The 18245-nt window shown below is 37.4% G+C and overlaps 1 protein-coding gene across 2 annotated transcripts in view; it reads left to right on the forward strand.

The window, feature by feature from the left end:
* Positions 1-14575, forward strand: part of GPAM (glycerol-3-phosphate acyltransferase, mitochondrial) — a 32990-nt gene extending 18415 nt beyond the window's left edge. The window contains exons 14-22 of one of the 2 annotated variants that reach the window (XM_027750078.2): positions 1022-1137; positions 1960-2030; positions 3148-3412; positions 3907-4049; positions 5368-5445; positions 8782-8922; positions 9736-9925; positions 10035-10093; positions 11237-14575. In XM_027750078.2, the coding sequence (XP_027605879.1) occupies positions 1022-1137; positions 1960-2030; positions 3148-3412; positions 3907-4049; positions 5368-5445; positions 8782-8922; positions 9736-9925; positions 10035-10093; positions 11237-11353 (1180 nt within the window). In that variant the 3' untranslated portion in view covers positions 11354-14575. The remainder of the gene's footprint in view (positions 1-1021; positions 1138-1959; positions 2031-3147; positions 3413-3906; positions 4050-5367; positions 5446-8781; positions 8923-9735; positions 9926-10034; positions 10094-11236) is intronic. The other variant, XM_027750080.2, reaches the window with a different exon arrangement.
* The last annotated feature ends 3670 nt before the right edge of the window (positions 14576-18245 follow it).

Genomic DNA, 18245 nt, shown 5'->3' on the forward strand with positions numbered 1-18245 from the left:
TTTTGTGTGTGTTGTTGAGAGGGAGGACAGGTTGGGATTTGTTTGTTTGTCTTTTTAATGTTCTGCATTACATTCCAAGCTGTACTTGAACTCCTCAAGGGTAATCTAATTGTTTATAGAAAATTGAAAAGCTTAGACAATTATAACAGCAGTTTTTTATAAGAATTTCATTTTTTCTGATGAACTCTGTTTAAATAAATTTGAGGAGGCTTTTAAAAGGTTTTTGGGTTTTGTTTGTTTGTTTATGGGTTTTTGTTTTGTTTTGTGTTTGGGTTTTGTTTTTTGTTTGGTTGGTTTTTATTTTAGTGACCTCTCTTGGTTTAATTATAAATTTTATAGAATAACTTGGGGAAAAAATGACATGCTTAATGAAAAGTGAAGGATTTGTTTTAAACCTCACTAAGCTTGCACAAGATTTTTGGAATAATTACAAAACAAATAGGATCTGTGAGTGAGTACCCCTTGTTCTCAAGGAGGTGACTGTCACTCAGAACTGCAAAACTGTGGTCAAGGGCTAGATCTGCATTTGTTACATAGATACACATTTTAGTTGAGGTCTCTGCTGTAACTGTGCAAACCTGTGTCCTCCTGGTAGAGACAAAGTCAGTCATTTACCTTTAGAAAGTTGTAGGTCGATACAAAAGACCATTTCTAGCTTGTGGAGAGACTGGGTTCTATCCACCTTTTAGGCAGATTTGCTTATTCTACAGTTGTCCGTATTCATTGAAGGGAAAAGAGCTGTGGGGTGTAATTGGTGTTACAGCAAAGTCATGAATAGCCATAGAACAGGGTTGCAATTTTTCTTTTGGTAGTCTTATCTTAGATTGTTGTTTAGTGTGAAGAAAGAATCTGTAAAAGTCAGTAGAGCTACTTACAGGGAACATTTTTCTGCCCTTACCAGACTACAGTGGTGTTTTGTGCTCTATTTTGGTTAGTATATATGAAAAAATATCAGTCTAGGTTATTTTACATTTTAATCTAAACCTAAATGTCATCATGTTAATTTTTATTCTGTATTTAGACCTAATGATACTGTGGATGAAAGCGCAGAGGCCTTGCTGCCCAACTCCGGGGATATCACCTGTGAACCTTTCAGAAGAGAGCTGATATCCAACTTGGCTGAGCATATTTTGTTCAGTAAGTGTTAAGAGTATCACTACTACAGAATCATAGAATGGTTTGGGTAGGAAAGGACCTTAAAGGTCATCCAGTTCCAGCGCCCGTTGCCATGGGCACGGACACTTTCCGCTAGACCGGGTTGCTATCAGCTACCTGGTTTGTTTTGCTGACTAAATGAATTTGCTGTTTGGTAATGGCATACTTCCTAATTCACTCCATTCAGGTGATTGTTTCATGACTTCAAATGCTCTCTTGACAATTCTCTACCCCTTGCCTCCTTCTCTCCTCTTCAAAGTTTAATGAACTCTTTTCCTGATTTAGATTTCTGATTAAGCTTTTTGTTCTGTCTGTTTTGCTAACTTTTGTATTGCTTGGACTAGTATACTAAACTTGCTGTGCTCTGAAGTGTTTGATAGTCATACTGGTACACTGATTTCTTACCTCTTCATGTAAGAAGTTATTGGAGTGTCTGAATGGCATTATTTTAAGATCATACTCTCATGAACTCACCTAGCTGCATGGACCAGTGTTGCTAGGTTTTATAGGTTATATGGTGTATGCTTTAGTCAATAGACCTGTGATTTGTGGTACAAGAAATGCATACAAAACAGTACTTAGCTTAGTAAATGTTTAAGCTTTATTCGACCTTCTTAGTTCAAGATACTTTGATTATTTAAATATTGTTACTATATAGACACAACGTACTTTGTGTTTCATTCAGTGGGTACAGTTCGGTGCCAACATCACTGTTATTGTTTTTTAAATAATAGGCACTCTTTCACTTGTAATGATGTTCTGAGTGTTTCAGGTGCTTAACAAGTTTATCTTGTTTACCTCTAGCTGCTAACAAGTCCTGTGCTGTGATGTCTACCCACATTGTTGCCTGTTTGTTGCTGTACAGACACAGGCAGGTAAGGCTTCTGTGTTGCTTAAATAGTCAAACATTACTTTGGCTTTGTTAACTTAAAAAAAAAAGAATGCATTTTGCTATTACTTGATACTGAAAAGAAGAAAGATGCATTTAAATTAAAATATATTTCGGGTAGTCTGAGTGCATATATTTTAGTTACTGGTGGATGCTTGAAAACAAGCCATTATTGATGGGATGATAATAAATGCTCATGTGGAAATAGTTCTTTGTAATTCAAAACATTATGCTTTTTTTTAAAGAATGCATGGGTTTGATTTATTGCATTAAGACTTTTTTAGATCTCAAAACATATTCACTGTTGAATACGCTACAAACTATTCCATTCATTTTCAAATTAATTTTGCTGTTTCCCAGTACTAAAATATTATATCTCAATGGCAGAATGATATGAATGTTTAATGCAAGTCTTGTGCATGGGACTTGGAAGAATTTTTTTTTCTCCTACAGGTGTGTTTTACATTTTTTCTAAAATTCCTTGTCCTCCTAGACTGAAGCTTGTATTGCACATAATTTGAGAACAAATTGAAAAATATTGATCAGATATGTAATCTTCCTTGTGGAAGAAGTATCACCATTCCCATCAGTGCAGTATTTCCAATTTCCTGAAATAGAAGAGTCAAAGAAACATTTTACAATGTGATCTGAAGCTGTTGTGACAGAAAACAAGAAAAGGAAGTGCTTGAAGAAAGACTTTTCTTCATGTTCCAAGCCAGTTGAACAGTTTTGTTCATTACAATACTCCCAGATAATTGAGCATTCATTTTATAGCATAGATAACAGGAATACAATATCTCTGACATGTTCTTGAAGGACAACTCAGGTCTCTGCAGGCTGTGAAATAAACCAAGAAGCAAACAAAAATCTTGTGTTCCCAAATAGTTGCATGGCTTTAAAAAATATAATGGCATGTAGTTCAAAACACGTGGGACTACTTCAGCAAACCTCAGTGAAAATCAGTTTTTTTGATATAACTGTTGTGCTTTGAGTTATTAATAGTATATTGTTTATGTGTTTGCTATATACCTGTTTATGTAGTTTACAGATAAACTCCTCTGCAGAACAATTGTTTCACTGTGTGATTCTGTTTTTATTTCTAGGGAACTGATCTTTCCAGGTTGGTAGAAGATTTCTTCTCCATGAAGGAGGAGGTCTTAGCCCGTGACTTTGACTTGGGATTTTCAGGGAACTCAGATGATGTTGTTATGCATGCCATCCACTTGTTGGGGAACTGTGTAAATATCACGAACACTAGCAGAAACAACGAGTTCTTCGTCACTCCCAGCGTAACGATACCTGCTGTCTTTGAACTCAACTTCTACAGCAATGGAGTAGTTCATGTATTCATTAAAGAGGCTGTCATTGGTATGTTTTGGGGTTTACCAAACCCATGAAGTCAAAGTATCTGCACTAAAAACTTCATCAGTTTTTTATTTACTTTAATATATTTTTTTGCTCCCTGCTTCAACCCATATTTGCACTAACAAATAATCTTAGAGTAAACTTGCATTTTGTTTGTGGAATGTTTCCACTCTTTTTTCCCTTCATCCTTTATCTTTCTTGGAAGTATCTGTATATTGGTCACTGCCGTAGGCAAGGCACTATCAGAATTCTGAGCCAACATGGCAAAACCTATTTGCCAACATGGCAAAAACTTTGATGAGCAGCATTTTATTGAGATTCTGTTTTGATCTGACATTATTGAACACAAAATAGTGGTGAATTCTGTCTTTATTCTTGAATTGCATGTGTAATGTTTGACTGCTTTTAGGCCTAGAAATAGGCAAAACAAAAGTTTGACATTTCCTTTGCTATAAAACTCTTTGGAAAATTAAACTTTGCTTATGTTTCTGCTCTAGCCTGCAGCCTTCATGCAGTTCAGAGTAGGAGGTGCAGAAATGGCACCAGTGGTGCTTCTCCCAGTTTGATTAGTCAAGAACACTTGGTCCGAAAAGCTGCCAGCCTGTGTTACTTGCTTTCTAATGAATTTAATGTATCTTTGGTAAGTAACTGCATTAATTGTCCAGGTGTCAAATTTTTGTTGTGCTTGTTACTTTAAAATTAATTGATGCTTTTCGCTAGTGTCACAGCTCTGATCTGTTCACTGTAAGTACAGTCTCACAGTAATGGTATCGAGGGTTACACACTGAGTGCCACCTGCTGCTCATGCAAGTGCTGCAGTGGGTGATGCTGGGCTGAGCCTGCAGCTTGCCTTTCCTGAGAAGGAAAAGCTGCTCTCTCAGCTTCCCACAATTCAAGGTGGGCTTCTTAATGCCACTTAACAAATTTTGTGTCACTGACGTCATTAGACCATCACAGCTATATTTGCATTCTGCCCAAACTATTTAGTTGGTTTTTTTTTACCTAAACAAACACAAGGCTTTGAGAGTACTCAGCTCCTATGAGTTTACACAGATGATTGAAGTTATGCTGGGAACTAAGGCTCCATATTCTGAAGATATTCCTTATTTGCATAGGAAAGCAATAGTCACAGTGTGCCGCACCTAGTACTGAGTGGCAATTTTAAACATGACCTGACTTCGTTTTTTGTTATGTTACAAAACACTGAAGAGAACTGATGTTATCTCATTTTTCAGACACTGTGTACTTTGAACTTTAAGTGCTAGGTGTTTTTTTTCTTATGTGTAGAAATTACTTAAAATTCTAGGGATTCTTGAATTAGTTCTTAAATTTGTACTCATATTTGACTAATGCCTTTTTTACTGAAGCATAAGCCAAATTTAATATTTTTGTCTGGGCAGTAATGTAATGTCAGATGGTGAGGTTCTTTGGTAATGTTATCCTTTTGCTTTCAGAGTTAATAATTATTTTCTTTTTAACTAAGAAAATATTTCCTACATGATTACGAACAATGTAAAAGAGGTTGGCATTTTTTTATTCAGAGTTTCAAAACACATAAGGGAATTTCTTTGAAGTGTACTTTCCTTTAAATTTCAAATAAATCCCCGTAGTGAGTCTCAATGATTTGTTTTATGATGGTTGTATTTCAGAATTGTTAACAAACTAAAATTTGGTTAGAGGCGATTAAAAGGGGAGAATATTTAATGTGGCTTTCTACCAGTGGTAATGCATTTCTTAAAAAAACTTGGATAGATCCTATTTCACTGTAATTTTTCTAATGTCTGCCAGGATAAACATAAGAGGGGTGCATTGGGATTATGCTGATACAAGTTTAATAACTTGCATAAAAGGAAAAATACTGCTGTATCTAAAACATGCATACTGAACAAGAAATGGTGTTGCTATATTGGGTATAATGGATGTGATTTTTTTCATTGCATTTCTTTTATGTTGTGCAGCCCTGCCAGGTGATCTATCAAGTTTGCCATGAATCTGTGGAAAGACTGATACAATATGGCATTCTTCTGGTGGCCGAGGTAAAGTGATAGAGATACTGTACTAGTAGTACACTATATAGGTAGTTTATGCTTCTTAGTTGTGAGACTTGTTCTAAATATATGTTGTTACTGAAAGCTTGTAACAACAAGTCCAGGACTGAGACTACTTCATTCCTCTCTCTGTAAGTGTCAGACATTTGGATATAGTCATCCCATTATGCCCAATGACTCTGTGTAAATTCATTGTACCAATAACCCTACTAAGGAAGACACATGTTTCTGTACTGTCTTGTAAAATTGGGATTTAATTTATTATTGGAGCTCTTTCAGTTGCAGCATAGCTGCATGGATGTTTACTTTCTGCTCTACAGGAATCAGGAGTCCAGATCTTTTGTCATTCTTTGATTCCTTTGCATAAATCTTGGAATTACTGTAAAATCTCCTCAACTGGCACAGGTTGCAGTTTCAGGACTGTAGAGGAGTCACTCTGTGGTGCCATCTGTCAGAGGTGTGCAGCATAAAGAAAACTTGAGGAGCAGGGGCAGCTAATTCAGCATATCTTTGCTTCCCAGGCTTTTTTTGTGCACTGTAAACAAACCTTGGCACCCTCCAGGAAGAAGCAAGAAAATCATAGAATCATAGAATCAGCCAGGTTGGAAGGGACCTCTGAGATCATCAAGTCCAACCCTTGATCCAACACTGCCATGGTTACCAGGCCATGGCACTCAGTGCCACATCCAGTCTCATCTTAAAAACCTCCAGGGACAGAGAATCCACCACTTCCCTGGGCAACCCATTCCAATGCCTGATTACCTTCTCTGTAAAGAATTTCTTCCTAATATCCAACCTAAACCTCCCCTGGCAGAGCTTAAGACCATGCCCTCTTGTCTTACTGATAGCTGCCTGGGAGAAGAGACCAACCCCCACCTGGCTCCCCCCTCCTGTCAGGGAGTTGTAGAGAGTGATGAGGTCTCCCCTGAGCCTCCTCTTCTCCAGGCTAAACAACCCCAGCTCCCTCAGCCTCTCCTCATAGGACTTGTGCTCGAGTTGCTTCACCAGCCTCGTTGCTCTGCTCCATTTGAGGTGCTCCATATTGAGGTGCTCCTGCTCCAGGACCTCAATATCCTTCCTGAACTAAGGGACCCAGAACTGGACACAGCACTCGAGCTGTGGCCTCACCAGCGCTGAGTACAGGGGAAAAATCACTTCCCTGGACCTGTTGGCCACACTGTTCCTGATCCAGGCCAGGATGCCATTGACCTTTTTGGCCACCTGGGCACACTGCTGGCTCATGTTCAGCTTCCTGTCAATCCAAACTCCCAGGTCCCTTTCTGCCTGGCTGCTCTCCGGCCACTCTATGCCCAGCCTGTAGCGCTGCAGGGGGTTGTTGTGGCCAAAGTGCAGGACCTGGCACTTTGCCTTGTAATGTAAATGTAAAAGATCATGAGGAAAAGGAGTTACATATTTGGCTGCTTTCTTCTTGCAGCCCTCCAGTCTCAAAGGAGGTTAGAGCTGCTTCTGGTGTGTTTGTTAATGGCCATTGCTTCACTGTAATCATAGTGCATGCTTTTGATATATGCTTCTGGTTTTAATGGTTGTTACCATAGGTACTATTTACTTGTTATACCTGAATATTAAACATTCTCCTCTGGAGTTGCTACTGCTTCCTTTTTATCTGAACTACTCATGTGTTGTCATGCATTAGATTGCAATCATCATTAGATAAATCAAAAAATTAATGCTAATCAGAATTTAGGAAGAAACCTGTCTGTTCTATGCCTGGGGACAGATGAGGAAAATAGGTGTGGACAGCAGTAGATGTGCAGTTCTGTGTAGTCAAGCATGAAATTGGTCCTCAGGGTTCTTCTGTAAGTTATGGTTTTGTGTCTGGTACTTCGCTGTTTATAGCTGTGACACAGTACCTGTTAGGCAGTATAGAAATATCTGTCTGTAATGTCTGACATAAACCACCAGTGCAACATCTGAATGCTGAAAAATGAGATATATTCCCTCATTAAATTTTTTAAACTTGGGAGACCTCTGTACCTGCTTTTAAAATGTTAAAAATTTGCATAATCAATGCAAACAGTGTAAGCAATGGTTGTTTCCCAACCTCAGAGAAGCTGGCAATGCTTGTGGGGGTTTTACAACCTGTTCTTTAGGAAAGGTGAATAGCTTCTGTCCCTTGTAATGATTTCAGTTTACTGCTGACATTAACACATCAATCAATTTCCCGTTAAATTGAGCCTGACTGACCCATGTTTTTTTAAAAAATTCTTCTCCTGTGATTTTAATGTTTACTTCAAAAACTAAAAAATGTTCCTAACACATAGTGATCTCTTTGGGATTTATTTTTAAGGTTATTTTATGACCTTTGCTTCATTCAAAATAAAATATTTTATCAGGGTGCAAGACTGGAAGGATGTCATTCTTCATTTGCTGCAGAGGCCTTTTTCTTTCCCATGAATATTATCACAGTAATCGCATGAACAACGTGTCTGTTATCCATTTAGTTTTAATGTTTTCTGATTTCCATTTCTAAATGGAATAAAGATGCGGCAGTATTTCCTTTTTGACTCAGCAATGCTGAACTTTGAAAAACCTTCCTATTCTGCTGCTTTGAGCAAAACAAATAATGGTGAATGACTGATGCTAAGGTCTCTCTTGTTCTTCTGAGTGTGTGTTTAATATCTCTAAAACTCATTTCTGAAGATGCATTGTTAAAATTGAATGTTGCATCAAACATTCATTGGTCAGGTGGAGTATTTCTGTGGAACCTCATTTATTGTAGCCCTGAACTTCTGACACACCTGCCTCAACATAATCAAGCTTTAAATAATTTGTGGCCTTCTTGATTTAAACTGACTCATTCTGTTCCAGCCCATATCTCACTTGGGGACAAATGCAAGAGCATCATCATTAGAGGCAATAAGTTACTACTTTCAAACAGCAACTTGTAGCATTCTACATTGAGTTTTTAGCTATTGTAATACAATAACACAGAGTTTACTACTCTGAGGCAACTGTAGTACAGAGGTTAGGAACACCACAACCAGAGGGCTTCTCAACTGTCTGTCCTAACACAGCTGAAAACACTTGCTTGGCAGCTGCTACTGCATGACCTCTGGTAGGAAGATTCAGCAACACTTGCAAAGATTTTAACTTTAAAGCGACAGGGAAACTAAAGAAAAACCTTTTTTTCACCAAATGTCTCTTCTCCCTTCTCAATGCTTTCTATAATTGAGTCTCACCTGCTTCCATTAAATATTAGTTAATAAACTGACTGGTTTAGTCAGATGAGGTTATAAAAAAACCCTATTGCTTGCTTGGATTTGGACCTTTTACCTATTTACCACCTTGTCTTTCAAATTTAAGCAGGATGATCAGGAGGATGTTAGCCCCAGTCTTACAGAACATCAATGGAATAAAAAACTCCCTGAGCCATTATCTTGGAGAAGTGACGAGGAAGATGAAGACAGTGATTTTGGAGAAGAGCAGAGAGATTGCTACCTGAAGGTATTATTTCTATAAGGCTAATAATATTGAACTCTGTTGTGAGAGATACAAACTACTGTGCTCATTTAGGATTGGTAATTATAATTTTTTTTTTTGGTTGGTTGGTTTTGGTGTTTTTTTTGTTTTGTTTGTTTGTTTTTATTATTATTATTTTGTTGGTTTGCAGTGTTAACCTGTAGTATTTTTGTACAGTCAGCAAAATACCTTTCTGTCCTTTACACAAGGAAAACAGCTGAAGAAACATCAAATAATCTTTTAGGGAGATGCAATTATTAGAGTCATGAAATAGCAATTATTAGAGTCATGAAAACTGATAAATACTCAAGTATCTTAGTTTTAGTCTTTACTGACTGCATGCACTCTAAAATGGGCACATTGAGCTGGTATTTATATTCAGCCTATATTTCTCTTCATAGATTGCTCATGTTGAATTTAGGTATGTTACCAGTTTTCTCACAGAGCTGACAAACACTCTTTAGGATATCTTGTTAACAATTGAAAACATCTGTCCATATCTGTGATTGCATGGCAACCCTTCTTTTGGCTGTAGAACAGTATGATGTCTTTAATTTTAACTTAGAAAAATAGTTATACCTCAGAGGAGAAAAAACAGCATCAATCTGTGATGTGCATTGCCTGTTCTGTGCCTCATGGTAAACTGCCTTTTTGCTATGCTTCCATAATGTTCTGTGCCCCCATACTCCTTTTTGTACAAAGAATTATTTTGGCTGCCATTTTGCCATGTTCTGTCTTGGAGATCTTATGTTGTTTCTGCTGGTCTCTGTCACTGAACCTTTTGTTGCCTTTTCTTAGGTGAGCCAGTCTCAAGAGCACCAGCAGTACATCACTTTCCTGCAGAGATTACTGGGACCTTTACTGGAGGCATATAGCTCTGCTGTCATCTTTGTGCACAATTTTAGTGGTCCTGTTTTAGAATCTGAATATATTCAAAAGCTACACAAGCACTTAATAAGCAGGACGGAGAAGAATGTTGCTGTGTATGGTATGTTAAACTGGATTTGGAACTGGAATTGAGTCATTCTATTCTTCCTACTACAAGGTAGCCCAAATTAAATTGCAGTTTGTTTATCCCTTGGTTTTCTTTCTTGCAGCTGAGAGTGCTACCTACAGTCATGTGAAAAATGCAGTGAAAGTGTTCAAGGACATTGGGGTAAGTGTTTGGTGCTCAAATCTGGTGACTGTTAAGTTTCATTTTAATAATGAGCACAATTTTGACATTTAAAGACATCTCTTCAGTGGCAGTTTAAAGTTAGTGAATGTGTGTGTGGAAATGTATTGTGGGTTTTGAGCATTTTGGTTACTTCGGGCTCAGGGCTGTAAAAGAAAGAGCACAAGTTGCAGAACAGGGCATTCCTTGCCCCTGGGAAGACCTGTCTTGATGGCTGGGTGACCAGACATTTTTATTCACAGAAAATGAAGTCCCTCTGCTCTACTCCATGTCCCTATTGAACTGAAAGGCTGAGAGCATGTTCTGTGCTTAGTAACATCTAAATTTAATTTTGAAGACTACTTAAATCTTAAAAAAAGCATTAGTTACTGAATTTTGGCTTAGCAGTGATTGATCTACAGCAGAACCATCCTTGTAGACCTCCAGTGTCCACCATGAGGATACAGGCGTTCTTTAAAATAAACATTAAATTTTGCACATTACCAGTAGCATTTTGAATTTTAAATCACCTCTTTGGATTTTGTAAGTGAAGCATTTTTCCTTCATCAGAATGACATGGCTTCCTGGATTCCGAATGTGATTTAGCATTATAATTTTGAAAGTATCATTTAGGCAAAATTTTGCTAGATATGGGATTTCAAACCTCTGTGTTTAAGTTCTGATGTGTTAAATAATCTAAAAATAGGTGGCCTATAGTAAAGGTATCTTCCTGTAAATGTAAGAGCTGTGAAGAAAGCGTGTATCGAATCCATCATTTTCCAGAAGCAAGATAAACTAAAAGAAGTGAAACTAGGTAGCATCTGCTGAGCGTCCACGTAGAGCATAGCATCTGAATTCTTGTTTTCAAAGTGCTCACACTTTCAATTCAGATGTCTTTTAATTGGGTGTTTTACCTCTCGCTGTTAAGAGTTGGCTGTTTATCATACAATGTACTTATTTCTGAGTTTCTCTTCTTCCATACCACTTGAACACCTAAAGGCATTGCCATCTAAGCCTTCAAGGAAGGAAAAAAAAAAAGTCTTGTAGATGAGGGAAAACTTAGTATAGGCTGTAAAATTTTAATCACAAAAGGAAGGAGATTCCTTTAACGTGGTGATACTCACATATGTTCATGCTGTGCTTTAGGTTTTCAAACAGACGAAGCAAAGCAAAGACACCATTTTGGAACTAAGCACGACATTCCTACCTCAGCGCAACAGGCAAAAACTACTGGAATTCGTCATGAGCTTCATGGTATTATAGACCACATACAGCACCTTGTCCAGGGACACGAAGACAGGTTTTGAGACTGTGGCAAAGCCTGGGGACATTTGCTAATTCTTCAAAGTGTAAGGTGCCACTGTCCGGGTAAGGCCTTCTCTGACTTGAACTACTGGAAGACAAGTGCCTTCTTACATATGCATTTATGGGTTTCTTACAGTCCCAGTCCTGTTGTAATACAGCGATACTCAGATGACACTTTGGATACAAGTAATTAAACAAATTGCAAAAAATAAGATAAATTATTAGAATTAGATGTAAAATGAAGAGTGAAGTTTTATCAGTGTTACATTTTAAATATACTTTTAAAGACTGTAACAGATACACAAGTACACACCTTAGTGATCTGTAGCTAGCCCTGAGATCTTGAGTTTAGTGGCAACACAGCTTATGGCATAAACAAGTAACTTTCATTCCAATTCTGTTTTATTTTAAATAAATGGTTTAAAATTTTTGCTTAGGCAGGCTATATATTTTGTGGATAAAGCCATAGTTTTTCATAAATGTTAACATAAATGCCAAAATTCTAATGAGAACTACGGTTACAGACATCTGAGAATAACGATCATGTAGCAGAAGATTGTGAGAAACGTCAGCAGGCACACCTTGCACTGTTAGAGCTGTGTAGTGCAGTGGTAAATTGCACTAATCACTGCTGTCAGGAAGAATGTGAGAGTAGTGTTCTTGTTTTTTTTGTGGCATCTGTCACTCAACCAGATGAAAGTCAGGAGACAGTTGCCTGAATGTGAATATCATAGATTATTATTTAATTGAAAATAACTGTTAAGTTTGGGGAGTTTTTTGTTTGGTTGGTTTTTTTAATTAATAGGATGTCAGATTTTTTTTTAAGTGGAGTAAAGACTTGATTTGGTGAAATAGTTTTTAATTTTGGCTCTGAAAATTTCAGCAATAACTTCTGCAATTCTTTGGAAACAAATGTTCATGTTGTATTCTGTTGCTGAACAGATCTGAATTGGCATGAAGTAGTACCTCTAGAAACCCAGAAATATAAACAATGTACTTTTGACTGTGATCTAACTGACAAAAAAAGTATAATTCATAAGCAAAACTGAATGATTAATAAATTCGGTCCTATGAAACAGGACTCTAGTCTTGCAATTTGATCCTATTGCATGGAGGACTTGCACTGTAGATTTCATCTTCTCTTCATGTGAGTGGAGATTAGATTGCAACTTGTAGTCCTGTATTTTAGTACAACTGATCCAGCTGAAGCAGTACCTTGGTGGTATGTGAAGCTGGTTTGCTTGTGAAATGTGTTTTCCCTCCTTTAGATTGCCTTCTAGATGAGGTGGTACTTCCAGATGAGGGAAATCAAACATTTCAATTGCTGCATTGCTTTGCTTGATTCTCATGTCCTGGCCTTATGAGCAGAAAATCCCCCAAACTTCATCATGTAATCTCTGTTGCTTAACATAAATATGGAAAAGCATACTTGAATCCCAGCACTTGCACTGTTATGCCAGCACAAAACTGATGCACAGAAATTAGACTTTGTGGCCGAGGACCTTGCATTTGTACTGCGCATTTGTCAACAAGAATATTTCTGTAAATTTTTTTATTAAATGCTATTAATATTTGAAACCTGCAGTTTATAGTTTGTTAGCATTATACTGTTAGCACTGTGAGACGCACGTGTTTTGTCACTAAACCAGGTGCTCTACAACACTTAAAGAATTTCTGAACCAAAGCTACGTTAATATGGATAAACACTGACCCTGGAGTCGCTTGTGTTCTTATGTCCTTCTGCTGTCTCAGCAGGACAGTGACTACATCACACATAGTTTTTGTGAAGTCTACTAACTGTTTAGGAAGCAGTTTCATCTCATATTTACTGACGTACACCGTTCCTTCACCTGATGAATTCTCCATACGTTTGTTGCTGATGGCTTCTATTTCATGTCAGAAAAAGACTAGGTGCTTCTGAATAACAAGCTCTCATAGTTTACTGCATTTCAGTAAATCTGGAGTGTACTAACAGCGAAGATTGTACATAAAAGTTTTTTAAAAATGAAGCAATATGAAGCAAACAAAACTTGGGGCATTTTATTAATATGTTTTGCCAACGGAGGTATTAGTTACCACAAAACCCAGGAGTACTGTGGTCACTGGAGTGTTCTGGCTAGGTGTTGCAACTAAGATACTTTATGGCTTATATTAAAAAAAAAATTAAAAAAATAAATCTGGTTAATATAAATCAGTGAGTGGGTAGGGCAATAATGCATGTGAATACGCAATAATGAATGCTTATATATGCAGAGGGAGGGGGCACCTCTAAAATTGGGTTATTTTATATGAAAAAAACCTGCATGTGAGAGATGGGTACTACGAATCATATGCCACTGGAAGCCTTTGCATTCTGCTGCAAATGTGTATGTATACATGTATATATGCAAGTGTGTATGTTATGACACACAACATCTATGCTTTTCCCTCAAATTAAAGCACAGAATATAAAATTATAAGGCTGTAACAGTCAAAAACTAAACCCAACACTTGCACTGTATTTACACCTTCAGTGTCTTATGATTTTATTAACTTCTCATGTTTCCATTGCTTGATTTCAGTAAGTTAACCAGTAAAGAAGAAAGGACTGGCCCTGAATTACCACAAATGTATTTTAAGACTCTTATAAAGACTTACACGAATCTCGTCATTCATATGAGCATAATACTCAGGTGTGCAAGTCTTTTTGGGCCAGGATCTTTCATGATATGAGAAAATTAATCTTTCCATACATATCCTGTAGATCTCACGTTTTTAGAGTGATGGAAATGTAGAATTCCACTTGCTGTGCCTCCACAGCAATCCAGGGCCCCACTGATCATAGTCTTGGTTGTGTATTTACTTTTTACTGACACTGAGGTCAGAGGCACAGCTGCCTTCCCGTTGACAGCATAGGGCTTTACTCACCCATCTCTGATTAGGAAGCATATGCACACACTTGCATTCAACTGCCTGCTCCACAGAGAAGCATCCCAGTCACCAATGTAGAAGAAGGTTGAGCTGGGAGGTGATATAAGATACTGTTGCTTTTGTGTTTCTGTGCTACTGAGCCAGGAACTGCTGACTTGAGAATGTTACCACATTTTACCTGTTATGTGTAATGCTGTGTCTGTTTTAGAAGCACAGAGGTGTACTGGAGTCATTTTAATAAATTAAACTGTTTGGTAATATGACATTTGACAAGCTCTTGTGTTCTTTTGTTTTTGTTTTTGGGTTTTTTTCTGTCTGTTTAATTGAGTTTTTTTTAAATAACTTGCTGAGATAATTCATTCACTAACTTTGTCCCACTGCAGGGAGTTTCTGAAATTAAACCATGAAAAGCTTTCATTGTAGATGTATCTCTTAACAGTGTATGTGCTGGAGCAGAGCCATTTAAAGAGCAGATTGAGGTGACATCTTGACTCCTGAGCCGCTGTCTCTTTTGTTGTGAAATGGAAGTGCCATTTTGCTTCTCTGTTTCCCCATCCCTGCAAGGCTCTTGTACATGGAGTTCTTCTGGAGTTCCTCTCGCCTCCTGGGGGAGTGTCTGTGTCATGCAGGAGCCTGGGATGGCTCTGATGCTGCAGACTGTGCCTTCTTGTGGTGATTTCAAGCTGACCTGGAGTTCAATAAGCACCTGTCAGCAATTGTGACAGCATCTGGAAATGTGAATTAATTGGAGTGAGGCTTTAATATAATAAAACCTGCATAGATGATCATTACCTAAATTGAGAAGGAGGGATGCTGCTTCACTCTTCAGGAAAAAAAAAAGTTATAATCAGCTGATTCTTTAAGAGGCCTCTAGCAATGTTCACATGCAAGCAAGGCTTGCCTAATTGACAACTCTAGGCTGAAGCAGGAAACTTAAAATTCAATTATTGCCAATAGCTTGAATAAAACCCAATTCTTGTTGGTGATGACCTTACATTTTATTCTTTCTGTAAATGTCTTCCTATTTCTCAGTCTTTTGAAATCCCAAATGTCAGATAAAACACTTATCTCTAGTTTTTGCTTAATTCAGTTTTTCTATAATAAAAGCTTGTCAGGCTTACTTAGAAGGATCATTGCTTTGAGCTCTCTGCTTTGTTCTCTTATGGTACACCATGTTTTCAGCAGCCCTGTATTTTCAAGGTAGGATCCACATTGATCTGAATTGCTGCTTGAAACATTTTCTTTTCAGTCTTCATTTATAGATGTTCTTAGCGCTTTGCAATTGCTGTGCAAGAGTTGTTGTCCTTATTTATTATTCTTTGAGTTGGTCAACCTCTTAATGTAATTGTTCAAAAAGTTTCATAGTTGATGCTGTCCTTAGAATAAGAGGCTTCCTATCTCTTTCTGAAGAAATATGTGTGAAATGTTCACTGCTGTGTGTTATGCCAGAGTTCAGACCTGAGAGACCATAAATTCCGAAGAGACTTTCAGATTTCATCTGTCACAAAGCATTGACAGTTAATGAAACAAAGGCTATTTAGTTAATTATTGTATAGCTATTAGTTACTAAGGTTGTTTTGTAAAAATGTTTGCTTAGTGTCTCTGCTGGGCAAAAAGCAGATGGAGTGCCAGCAGGGAGCAGGAAGGGACTAGGGAAGAAACCAGATCACATCACTCTGGCTCTGCTCTGTCTTGAGTGTTGTGTGAGCATTTTCACGGAGGGATGGGTTGGTGCCTCCTACCTCTGTCAGCAGTAAAATCCCTGGTGACTGGAAAAGGAGTGAGGAATCCTGTCCCTGGCATTTCACCTTCCAGACTGCTCCAGATTGCAATAATAAATTAGAAATTAACCCTGTAATCTGTTAACGGTTTACAGTTTAACTCTGGCACTGCTTTGGAAATAGGAAATACCACTTGGCTTTCCATGAGTTTTGGGTTTACTAGTGCCTTGACTGTTGTGTTATCTCTGGAGTTCTGGCTCCAGTGATTGTATCTACCCAAAGAAAACAACATTTATAAATGCCACAGAATTGACAGGTCGCTATTTTAGCATAATGGATTTTCTTTGGAAGACTTTTCATGATCCTCCCCAAAAATGCTTAAGCAGCTTCTTTTAGAGAGCTCTGTACTGTGTGTGTACTGGTTGCTATGTAATTGGTACCCAAAATGGCTTGTTAACTGTTAGCTGGAGCATCTCTATGAAACCAGTGTCACACCTTTGATTTGTTGTCCTTCTTCAGATGAGGCTAAGGAAGAGGTGATGGATTGGTTGTTTCCCAGTTAAGTGTTTTGGGTATCTGTGAAAAGTTTCACAGGCTCACCTTATGGCCATGTTAATGTATGTGTTTTTTAAATGTAGCTGAAGCCTAATTTTGGCCACAGTGCTCAACTCTTTTTGAATCAGACTTCCTCTTTTTTCTGCAGAATGGAGAGAACCAATTAAACTACTACCTGTCGGAAAGCTGTAAAAGCCTTTTTCTGTGTTGATTTTTCTCCTTCATTAAACTTAATTACCATAATTCAGCACCTTTGACTACAATTTGCTCCCTTTGTCTCACTGTCTGGCTGGCCATTTATAGCTTCCAGTTTCCCCAGTTTCTTCTTCCAGTGTGCTACAAGTTCAGGCACTCATCATCCCGGTGATTGTTCCTGTTCCCAGGTCCTTATCATTATCTTTCTTAACAGCAATTATTTCTTGGGTGACTCAGCTTTCTCATTCAAACAGAGCCCCCAGAATATAAAAATAAGGTACTTGAAAATCCAGACATGTTAATTAAAATTAATGAGTATTTTTTATCCTTTTTTTTTCTATCAGAAAATCCTTAAAATTGATGTGTTAAAAAGCAGGTATGTTTCTCCCTGTGCTTTCTTATTTTGGCAAGGTGTTTGGGAAAGAAATTGGAAGAAAAACTTTGCATTGAAGTAGTGGCTTTGTTTAGTTTTGGGGCTGAAACTGTAGAACAAACTTTTTATCAAAAGTTTTCTATAAAATCTTTCAAAAAAACATTTGCATTTGAAATGTTTGTGACATTTCATTCTCCTGTCGTTGTAATTAACCTTCTCTTCCTTTTGGAGACCAGCTTGATTAGTCCAGTAATATTTGTTTTCCTGAATAAGTGTTATTTGTTATTTTTGAAAATAATCAACTTGACTTAATGAGATGTACTTTTATGCTGTGGAATTATATGTTATATGAGAAGAAATTACGTTTTGACGAAGCCCTACCACAGGGCACAGTCTTTGAAAAATATTTTTTAACCTCCCCCAAAATTTATCATTACATGTAATAAAATGAATTCTCTAGGAGATGAGAAAGATGAAGAGATGAGGAAGTTTAGACATGTGTTTACATTTTTGTAATACTTAATTATAGTGTGATTTAATTCTGGTGCTTAGTTTTAAAACTCCTCCATTTTTCCCTTCAAAACTTCAGATTCTGTCCCTTTTACCCCAAAATGTTTCTTTTTGTCCAGGAGTCTAGGAAAACTGGTTTAAATATTAGGGGGATTCTATCCATTTACCAGCTGTATTCATTAACCCCAGTTGTAGTTTAAGGAAGTCTGAAGCCAAGAAGCATAGAAATATTAGAAGCTGGTATTTCTGGATATACTCCAGAGAGTTGGGAGAGCAAACCAGGGCAGGAGGTTGTGTGTGTGTGTGTTTTTGTTTTTCAGTTGGTTTATGTGAAATTATCCCTTTGTCGATACAGAAGGCAATAAAAATGAAAAATGTTGGAATCAGTGACACATGTAGTTGATTTTCTGAACTAAGTAAATTAAGTACAAATTGGTTATTAATAATTCAAAGCAAAATGCTAGATAAGAAATTGGAGCAGCTTGTCTATCATTTTCAACCATTAAAGGATTAGTCTGAGCGAGGCAGTCCAAGGCTCCCTTATCTTTTATTAAAGCCTCACTTCCTCATTTATTAAAGAATCAGA

The sequence above is a fragment of the Pipra filicauda genome, unplaced genomic scaffold, assembly GCF_003945595.2.
Source record: "Pipra filicauda isolate LSUMZ 115617 unplaced genomic scaffold, ASM394559v2 scaffold213_size2393758_pilon, whole genome shotgun sequence".
Lineage (NCBI taxonomy): Eukaryota > Metazoa > Chordata > Aves > Passeriformes > Pipridae > Pipra > Pipra filicauda.